The sequence below is a fragment of the Arachis hypogaea genome, chromosome 3 (assembly GCF_003086295.3).
Source record: "Arachis hypogaea cultivar Tifrunner chromosome 3, arahy.Tifrunner.gnm2.J5K5, whole genome shotgun sequence".
Lineage (NCBI taxonomy): Eukaryota > Viridiplantae > Streptophyta > Magnoliopsida > Fabales > Fabaceae > Arachis > Arachis hypogaea.
The window spans coordinates 35,572,287-35,583,086 of NC_092038.1; the positions used below are offsets into that span (position 1 = coordinate 35,572,287).

The window sequence follows — 10,800 nt, forward strand, 5'->3', positions numbered from 1 at the left end:
TATGATATTTTTGCACGCCGAACGACACGAGATCATATCAATCTTATTAAGATAAATTCTAAAACTAAATTTTTATATTTTCGATCGAATTTTAAATTAGACACTTTAATTTTTAACAAATTTATATTATTTTATAAGTTTTTGAAACAAATTGATCCCTATATATGGAGATTAAAGATGCATTTTAGTTTACGTTTTTATTTTTTTATTTTTAATATTTTTGTTTTAAAAAATTTGTAAATGAAAAATAAAAAGTAAAAATAAAAGAATATTTTTTATTATTTTTTTAATTTTTTTCACAAAATATTAAAAAACAATCTGTCTTATACTAATATTTTTTAAGATTTATTTATCTTACTGAAAATTTTTTTCTTAAACTTATTTGTTCTGTATATTAAAACTTTTAAGAGAATAGTTTGTCCAATAGAAATAATTTTCAGAAACTTTTAAAATAACCAATTTTTATTAAAAATTATAGTGTGTAATCTAAAATTTTGATTAAAAAGGGTAATTTGTTCTGTTTATCTAGCTAATAGACTAATAGTGTTTATAGATAGTAGGAGCTAGTAATTTATGTGTAGATTTCTTGATATAGGTAGGATGATAATAACAATAATCGAAGGCGATAGATAGGATGGTGTGAACGGGTTAAACCTCATTGGGTACGCGCAGCATGCCCAATAAATTCAATATGTTTGTCCTATAAAATTTGTTAAGCTAATAATAATTTTTGTGAATAATATGAATAATAGGTTTTAAAATTGGTCCAACAAAATAAAAACACATGGGTTGCTGTATATATAAGTCGGGATTCAAACCCCCAACACTTGCTTAACCAGACGAGTGAGCTGACCACTCGACCAATCCAAGTTAATTTTTAAATTTTAATATTAGAATAACTATCCACACACCTAGTAAATTAAATATTCAATATATCCATTATGCATATTATTTAATATTTTCATTATCTAAGTATACTTTTTTTTACCCTATATACGGACGGATATGATTTTATATGTAATCTTTGTGCCATTAAATAAACTCCATATAATTCCACTAAAATTTGTTTCATATAACATGGCATAACCTTATCTATAAATTGGCATGGCAAGTAGTACAAGCCAAACAAAGAAAATAAGCACAGGGATTTTATTCTCCTACAAAAACTTTGTGCTTTCTTGTTATTACTGAAGGACATAGAGACAACAGAGCATGGCGACACCAAAAACGGCACTTTCAGCGTTATTGAAGACCAGAATTGAAGGTAGTGGGAGCGAGACCATAGTGTTTTGTCATGGCTATGGAACGGACCAATCCATTTGGGACAAAGTGGTTCCCATATTAGCTCAAAATTACCGTGTTGTTGTCTTTGATTGGCCATTTGCTGGATCAGTAAAAGATCAGAAGCTTTACGACCCTCTAAAGTACTCTTCCTTTGAAGCTTTTGGTGATGATTTGATCACTCTACTGACTGAAATTGGCATCAAATCTGCCACTTTCGTTGGCCATTCCATGTCCGGCATGATCGGTTGCATTGCCTCTCTCAAAAGGCCTGACCTCTTTAAGCGCCTTGTTCTTGTTTGTGCTTCCCCAAGGTACTCAATCTGTTAATTAACAAGTAATAAAATGTTATTACACCTAACCTAACTTGTTTCATATAGGTTTCTAAATTCAGATGATTTCGAGGGAGGGTTTAAGAACTCAGATGTGGAGCAATTAATCTCGGCGATGGAGAACAACTATGAAGAGTTTGCTTCTCATTTCGCGTCGATGATAGCAGATACAGCTAACAGTGAAAATGTTGCGACCGTGGAAAAGTACAAGAAAGGCTTAATCAAAATGGGAGCTGAAGTGGCGCTGCCATTAGCCAAGACTGTGTTCTACAGTGATTACAGAGAATTACTTGACAAAGTTGAAACTCCATGCACAATCATACAGACCACTAATGACAAGGCTGTTCCTCGCAGCGTAGCACTCTACATGCAGAACAAGATCAAAGGGGAAGCCACTTTGGAGATCATACACACTGATGGCCATTTTCCTCAGCTTACTTCTCACCTTAAGTTTATTGAGGTTTTAAAGGCTACTCTCGACTCTGATGCCCTTAATTAATCAATTGAGATTATTATTCCCATGTTCGCTAAGTCTCTATCTCTTTCTTCTTGTCATCGTTTAATTTATTGGTTGTTGTACTAGTACCACAAGGTAAGTAGCATGATTGAATGGTGATGTATTTCAATAGCATGCATGTGATATTTCATGTTTGTATTCGTTGACTCCTTGTTAGTTACTGTTTGTATGGTTGGGGGTGGGACCGAAGAAGAATTAATGGCAGCGTCTACCTATCCTACATAGTCTCACAAATCACGGTGCTATCAATACAAGAGGAAAAAAAAAAAAAAAATACAAGATGACAAATTATATCTTTTTCCCTATTTTTTAATTAATTTAGAATTTATTTAGGTGAATTTCTATAAAAAAATCTTTTTTAAGTAATTTTTATTAAAAAATTTTAAAAAGTAAAAAAAAATTTATATTTAGATATTATATGTAAAAAAATATTTTTATTTAATAATTATATTTAAATACAATAATATAAAAATATTTATTTATTTATTTATTTATTATATTAAAATATCTTTTTTTTAAAAATATATAAATTATAGTTTTTAAAAAACAGATTTATTTTAATTTTTTAGTATTTTTTATTATTAAAATTTTATCAAATATATTAAAAAATAAAAAATATTTTATATTAAAAAAATCTTTTTCTAACAACTTAAGGTATCTAAAATTCTAAACACACTCTTAAACTTTAAAGTGAAACAACTGCTTAATCCATTTTAACTATTAAGAGAAAAATATTTTTGGGGTAAGATATAGATAACATAATTTTTTTGGTGTACTTAATATTTTTTAAAATTTTTTTTTTGGTATTAAAACGGGACTAAAACGTTTAAACAAAAAATCTAATTACAAATTAAATAGGATAAACAGATCCTTGTTCATCATCAACTAGAATGCTACTAATCTCTCTAGGAGGAATCTCTCAAAAGTAAAATCTTGGGTCAAGATTTAAACTTTTTCGAACTAGACAATTTGCATATTTATTATCGTCATTGTATATATTTACAAAATTAATATCATAATTTTTTTTCAAAATATAATATTCCTAATTAAAGCATTAGGATGCTTGTTGTGGCCTATGTGGCTATTAATTAGAGATATAATGGCTTTGGAGTCACTCTCTACCACCAACCTTTTAACACCTATTGTCCAAGCCAAGTTTAACCCTTTCTTAATTTCCAAAGCTCCGCCCTATACGCCGAACACCGCCCAATAAAGTGAGAGAAGCCGCCGATCCACTTTCCACTGCAATCCCTCAATACCACAATCCGTCTTTTTTGTCATGACGTCTCTTATTCCGTCAGTGTTTAAAGTAGTCCAATTCGATGGGAGTGTATTTCATTTAACCTAGATTTCTTCTCTTCTGATGCTTGTTGCAGGTAGCTTCTTCTTCCTCTTGAACGCAATTTTTATCTCTTCCATGGTCTTCAAAATTTCAATGTGGATTTGAGGAGGTCTATGATAATTTTCTTCGTGTATCTATCTGTTTCTCCATTCCCAATTATCTAGCAAGTAATTAAAAAAATAGCAATCCAATTTTTGTTCTGATTGTTTCCCAATTGGTGGGATAAGTTCAATGCAATACATTATCCAAAATTGGTTCCGAAAAATGTTTACATTTTTTCAGGTTCAAAAGCATTGCCCAAGTTCTGGAGACTTTAGGGCAGTTTTTTAGAACATGGGTAATCTCTTTAATCTGATCTTCACATAATCGGCATTTTTTCTCTCCTTTAAATAATCTTGTCTTTCTTTGGTTAGTGAAAATTTTTTCATGTATTGTCCTCCAAATAAACATTTTGGCTTTCTAGTATCCTTTCTAATTTTAAATTTGGGTCCAATGATTTCTTTGAAATTTTGACCAATTTTGCATGGCTTTGTAGGTAGCTCCCACAGAGAAGTCTCCGTCTTCTGTGTGCATCCAACCTATTCTGTCTTTGTCATACTCTTCCAATGATGTTGGTGTTGTAATGATGTTGAGAACAATGTCTTTAGATAAGCAATTGTTAAGTTTGAGTCTATCCTAATTTTTCATTTGAATTGTCCATTTCCACACAGAGCTTTCCATGTTTGAGATGGCTTTGGTTTTCCTGTTCAACAGACTTTTTTGTTCTCCACCCAATGGTTGAGCCAGAAATTGGTGTTCAGTCCGTCTCCAATGTAGTGTATGGTGTTTTATAACAATAAAGGCCAGAGTCTGACCAGTTTTTTCCACAGAGGCGAGTCTGTATTTTTTGCTATGATCCATATGATGGAGGAAAAATATCGGTAAAGATTTTCACAAAAATATCGCGTTACAAGTATAGTTCTAAACCGATAATTAAACCTCAATCAATGTTTAAATTGTTTGTCATTTAAGCAAACTCAATAAAATTAACCGAAGTATTTAAACTTCGGGTCGTCCTCAAGAAATTGCAGGGAAGTATGTTTACTATTGGATATGGAAAATGTAACATCCTAATATTCAAATCCTTATGCTTGAGTCATAAGTCAATGATATTATGGTGGTACGACTCTCAGGTGAATTTTTAATATATAAATATAAGTATATTTGAAGGGAGTATTATTCGAGAAGCCTGAAAAGAGTAAAAATAAAATCACGGAGACGCATCACTCACGCATCGACAGCTAAAAGATAAAGCATGAAGTCGAAAGCGATATACAGATAAAGGCATAAAGGAGATTAAGAGATAGACAACAGATAAATATATATAACATAAGTAAATAGTCACTAGTCACGACTCGCGAAGTTTAGGCCGGCTAGGGTACAGTATGAAAGTAGATGACAACAATATATCCTAGTCTCTCTCAAAACAAACATAAGAGCCTCTATAGGCAAGTTCAAAAGAGTTCAATACATAATATAAGTTCTTCAAAATAAAGGTGGGGAGATTCTAAGCAAAATATAAAATAGAGAATATAAAGATCTTCGCCGTCTCTCAGACGAACCACAGCTCACTTCTGAGTACCTGGACCTGTATCTGAAAAATAAGAGATATATACGGAATGAGAACCCCCGACCCATGGGTTCCCAGTATGGTAAAAGTGTCAAATAAATACAATGCACTGCAATAAAAACTCACTAAACATCCTAAACTTCTTTCCACCAAGCATTCACCCTATGTTCTCGCTAATCCATAAATAGGCAACTGTCATAACGGAAAGCTAAAGCTAACTCATATTTCTGATGCTTCCCGACTTTCTAGCTCTCCCACAAATCAGAATCAGGATCATAAACAAAACCATCACCAGTTGTTCTGTCTCAGCAATTCTATATCAATACATCATATCCTCACCTAGAGCAAGTGAATTCACTTCACTGTGTCCACCCAGGGAGCTTAAATTATCTCATTAAATAATCATTATCATCATTCAATCACATTATCAATTCATCTCCTCAAGAATAGCCCTCGGCGTCCACCGACACCAACATGAGGGACCTCTCAGTTGTACAAACACAAGCAATGCAGGCAAGTAATACACAATTAAAGTACAAGTAGAACAAGTAGCACATAATCAGGTAACATAGCATATATGATATAGTAATTCAAAATAATTGGGCAAACCCAAACAATTCAAATATATACAAATGATGTATGCCTGCCCTATGACTAATGATATCATCTGTCGGTTATATAGCCAACCCGACAGGTCTTGGTAGCTAACCGTTGGACTGTCCCTCTGTCATGCATCCCCAATTCGAGTTATTCTCAATCATAATCATGATCATAATCATAATCACAATCATACAACACCCACACTGGTGTCTATCCATATAACACCCACATTGGTGTTTATCCATACAACACCCACACTGGTGTTTATCCACGGGGGCGAGCTCATCCGAAACTTTTACAGTGTCCGGCCACACTTACGACATATGGTCAGCAGAGTATCGAGTCTCAACTTGGAGCATATGGTGGCTAGTCACTGTTTTTATCTAAGAAAACTCGTATATCAGATAATCATTCTACATTCATTCATAACATTCCATAATCATTTGTCATGACCATATTGTCATTTATACATCACATGATTGCACATTTATACATCACCCATCATAACTCGGGGCAAGTGGGGCAAAACCACAACCCTTGCGTCCACCCGGGGAGTCTCTATACTAACTAACCTGGAGCAAGTGGGGCGCAACCACAACCCTTGCTACTACGCAGGAGGTACGTTCTCATATGTCTAGGAGGAACCAAGGAGGGGATCCTAGCCTCCCACCATCTCGCTGGGGGAAATTTTACAATACCAGGAAGAACAAGGAAGGGGATCTTCACCTTCCTCCATTTCTCTGGGGTCGCACTTTCGAGAAAAGAGCTTAAGATAAAGCAATCATTCAAAGTCATAATTTCATTTCCAGCCATAAATCAATATTCATCATAGCCATCCGGCTCATGGCATAACCCATAACCAGCCAATAATCAATATTTATCATAAGCATCCGGCTCATGGCATAACCTATGACCAGCCAATAATCAATATCAAATACAGTCCTTTGGCTCACAACATACACCATACTTCTATCATCACCCTCAACACCCATACAGTCATTATTAGTCCTAACTCATCATTAAATCTCCCCTTACTTCGTCTACAAGTTACCACATCTCCTAGCCTATTTCCATCACTAGGCATACTATAAGTATTTAGCACATAAAGGGTGAGGATAGAGACTCAGAAGCCTGAAATTTGGCTTTAACAACTCAAAAATCAACCCTAGGGTGAAAACAGGGTCACACGTGCACGTCGCCCACGCACACACGTGGATGGGAAAAAACCAAGTGACGCCTATGCGTTAGCCACACGTACGCGTGGGTGCGTTTTGTGCCCCACGCACAAAACCAGCACAAGTCTCGCACAACTCTCGGGAATTTGGCTTGTCAACTGATGCAGTACATCGACGCGTACGCGTGGACCAAGCGCACGCGAGGGGAGTGAAAATTTGAAAACGGCGCGTGCGCGTCGGCCACGCTTACACATGGGATTGCGTTCAGCCAAAAATTTTACTAAGTTAAAAAGCTGCAGAATTCACAATTTTAAATCCCAAACTTCCAACGCACATAACTTCTTCTACAAAATTCCTTTTTCAACCATTTTTGAACCGTTGGAAATATCTTTTAATGAACTTTCATAAAAATTCATTTTTGAAGGATTCCAAACTATGTGGACCGAGTTACGGACCACCAAAGTTGGTCAAAAATTGGTTTTTACCCAAACATAGAAATCACCAATTTTTCCAATGTTCACAAGTCAAATTCATTTCCACTCATCCAAATGACCACAACCCAATCACATTCACATAATTACACTCAACCAAAGCCCAACCTACCTTATCTACATAATTTCACCCAAAACCATCAAATTCCACACTTCAATTTCTCAAACCTTATTATTCAAGAACCAACCCAATTATTCACACATTCAATATCTAAAATTCATCCAATTAGTCATATCATCACACAATACACACATCAACTTACATTCCTTACCTCTTTCTGGCCTCCGGCCCAAAACTCACGGCCTCCGGCCCAAATTCACAATTTAATTGCATAATCCACAAACCAATACTCATTATCCAATACATCATATTCGCAACACACCAAACATATAATTTTCATACAATTTTCAATCCAATCATTAATTCACACTACATATCAATTATGCACATTAGCACCAACCATCCACACAATCCAAACTTAATCCTAGGGGCATCTAGCCTAGGAATTCTCATCACACCATATGGTACTTAAATGAAATTTAAACCGTACCTCTTGTAGCCAAACCAATTGAGCCTCTTCTTTGGAAGTCTCCACCAACCTTAGCTCCAAGCCTCACCAAAGCTCTTCAAGCAACACCAATCTCCCAATTGTGCACCAAAATCACTAAATACACTAACATAACCAATTTCACTTATATACATTAACCTAGGATTCATGAAATTGATAAATCACAAGGGTTGGAGGGTTTCTTACCTTAACCCACTGAAGTTTGTGATGAATATCACCCATGGCTCATACTAGAGCACTCCTAAATAACCAAAATCACAAGATTTCCTCAAAACCCAAACTAAATTCGAATTTAAAGAGGAAAATGAAAACTGGGCAGAGGACAGTGGATTACTCACCACAAAACTTATATAAAATTGTAGAGGATGAGAAGAGCAACGCGTGGTCGTAAACGGCTCATCAATCGGAGCTTCGTAGCTCAAGTTATGGTGATTTGAAGATCAAAGAGAGTTAAGGTTTCTCTCTTCTCTTCTCTCTTCTCAATAGCTGCGCCCAAACTCCATTCTTTAGGGCAAATGAGCTGAAATGTTCATAACTAATGTTTATATATGTTGAGTCTTGGGCCCACTTAGGTCCGGTTCACTTATTTTTGTCCGTTGGCCCAATTTTGGGCCAAAACCTTTAAGATTAGCGCTCAAAATCGCACTTTAAATATTTCTACCTTCCCTAATTATAATTCCTAATTTCTTAAACTCATTTACTCATAATCAATTTTCTCAGCTGCAGTACCAAACAGATCTCAGCCGGTATTGCCGGTCAAAATTCCAGTGTGCGTTTTTACGCAGAAAACTATGTTTTTCGACTCAGAAAAATTTACTGAATCCAAATATCATATTTAAATTACCAAATTCTGATTGCTAAATTTTCAAATCATATTCTCTCCTATTTAATTTATTATTTAATTAATTACGATTTGACCGAGTTTTACAGAAAAATATATTTTTGGGTTTTGTAATAAGAAACAAGAAAGTAAAATGGCAAGAAAATAAACTAATAACTAAGAAATCTCTTAGCAAGGAAAGAGAATTAGAAGTCCTATCCTTATTATCATTGTAAATTGTGATGGTAAATGTGAGTTGCCTTCACTTAGTTAACCTCTAACCAATGGAGGAAGGTCAAGTGCATACAACCAACTTGAGTTCGCAAGTCCTAGTCAACTCGTAGTGAGAGACTAGCTTTGATGAAGTTCAAGCTAACCGGCAATCTTCAATCACCAATCAACAAAAGACTTTTGATAACTCAAGAGTCTCTAGATAATCAATCCAAATCAAGAACATAAAAATATAAATTAAAATCCACCCAAGCATTTCATCAAACATTTGGAAGGCACAAAAGAAAAATATAGAAAATTAACAAGGAATATTAAATCTAAACAACCAATTGCAAGCATCAATGACTAACAATTAAAGAGAGTAATAATAAACATAGAGAAAATAAATTGCATTAAAAGAAATCAAACAAAACAAGAGCTCATAAACATAAAAATGGCGAAAAAGGGAAATTAACAAGAGAAGAAGATGAACTAACGTGCTTTAACAAATAAAAGTAAGAGAAAACTAAATTAAAGAAAGATTAAACCTGAACCTAAGGAGAAATTGGAAGAAGAAACCCTAAAACCTAAAGAGAGGAGAGAGTCTAGAATTCTACATCTAAGACCTAAAATTGTGTGAATGAAAGTGCGTTCCCCTTCTAGCTCCACTCTGTAGTCTCTAATTTGTATTTTCGGTCCTGAAACTGGGTCAAAAGCAGCCCAGAAATCGCCCCCAACATTTTCTGTAAATTGCAGCACGTGACGCTTTGTCATGCGTACGCGTCGCTTGGACTCGGCACTGGCCGCGCGTAGGCATCAGCCATGCGTGTGCATCGTATGTATGCTGCACCAGTCACGCATACGCGTCGTCCACGCGTACGCGTCACTACCAGATTCTGAAATACTTGATTTCTTGTGTACCTTACACTTTTGCATTCTTCTTTTCCATCCTCTAAGTCATTCCTACCCTATAAACCCTAAAAACACTTAACAAACAAATCATGGCATCGAATGGTAATAAGAGAGGATTAAAATTAGCAAATTTAAGGCCAAAGAAGCATGTTTTCAATCATAGCACAAAATTAGGAAGGATAATATAAAGCATGCGAATTATATGCATAAGTGTGAGAATAATGGATAAAATCCACTCAATTCAATACAAAAATAAACCATAAAATAGTGGTTTATCACTATACTAGGTTGTTGTTTCTATTACAATATTTGTGTGTAAAAACCTCCGACCAAAGGAAGTTAGAATTGTTTTTTCATATTCCAGATTATTTTTAGTAGAAAGGTGTCATTCATGACATTGAGCTTTTTAAATCCCAAACCTCCTTCATGTTTGGGTAAACAAATGGTTTTTCAATTAATATCATGAATCTTCCTCTAATTTTCATTGTCATTCCAAATAAATCCTCTCTAGGGCTTTTCAATCTCATTGCATATTCCTTTAGAAACTCTTCCATGTTGCATTTCGAAGTTGATATTAAGGACTATGGCTGATTGAGCCAAAATAATTCTACCAACTAGAGATAGGCAATTACTTTTCCAACCTTCACCCTATCAATCACATTTCTAAAGTTCTCTTTTCCTCTTCTTGTAAGAATCGAGAATAATTAATCGTCTAATTAAATAATTAATATTGTCCAAAATAGGATCCAAAAATTTAAAATGAGAATTTGAGGATTTAAAAATGATTGTTGGACTTAATATATTTTTCTGAGTCAGAAAATATATTTTCTGCAAAAATCTGAGTAAAATCGCAAATCGACAGCCGAACCGGTCGAACCGGTTTAAGTCTGCCCGGGACAGCGCGAGAATAATTAGAAATAGTAGAAAACCTTAGTAGAATAT

At 34.6% G+C, this 10,800-nt stretch overlaps 1 protein-coding gene across 2 annotated transcripts; it reads left to right on the forward strand.

Annotated features, from left to right (window-relative positions):
* Positions 1-1,048: 1,048 nt before the first annotated feature.
* On the forward strand, positions 1,049-4,340 carry LOC112790269 (probable strigolactone esterase DAD2). Of its 2 annotated transcripts, XR_011879775.1 has the most exons (5): positions 1,049-1,595; positions 1,662-2,073; positions 3,507-3,581; positions 3,755-3,809; positions 4,008-4,340. XR_011879775.1 is itself a non-coding variant. In XM_025832593.3 (4 exons), exons 1-3 carry the CDS (start codon positions 1,213-1,215, stop codon positions 3,800-3,802), a joined length of 843 nt encoding a protein of 280 aa, XP_025688378.1. In that variant the 5' UTR covers positions 1,049-1,212; the 3' UTR covers positions 3,803-3,809; positions 4,008-4,340. The 2 variants fall into 2 exon arrangements, 1 of the variants encoding a protein (XP_025688378.1); XM_025832593.3 differs by lacking the exon at positions 3,507-3,581.
* The last annotated feature ends 6,460 nt before the right edge of the window (positions 4,341-10,800 follow it).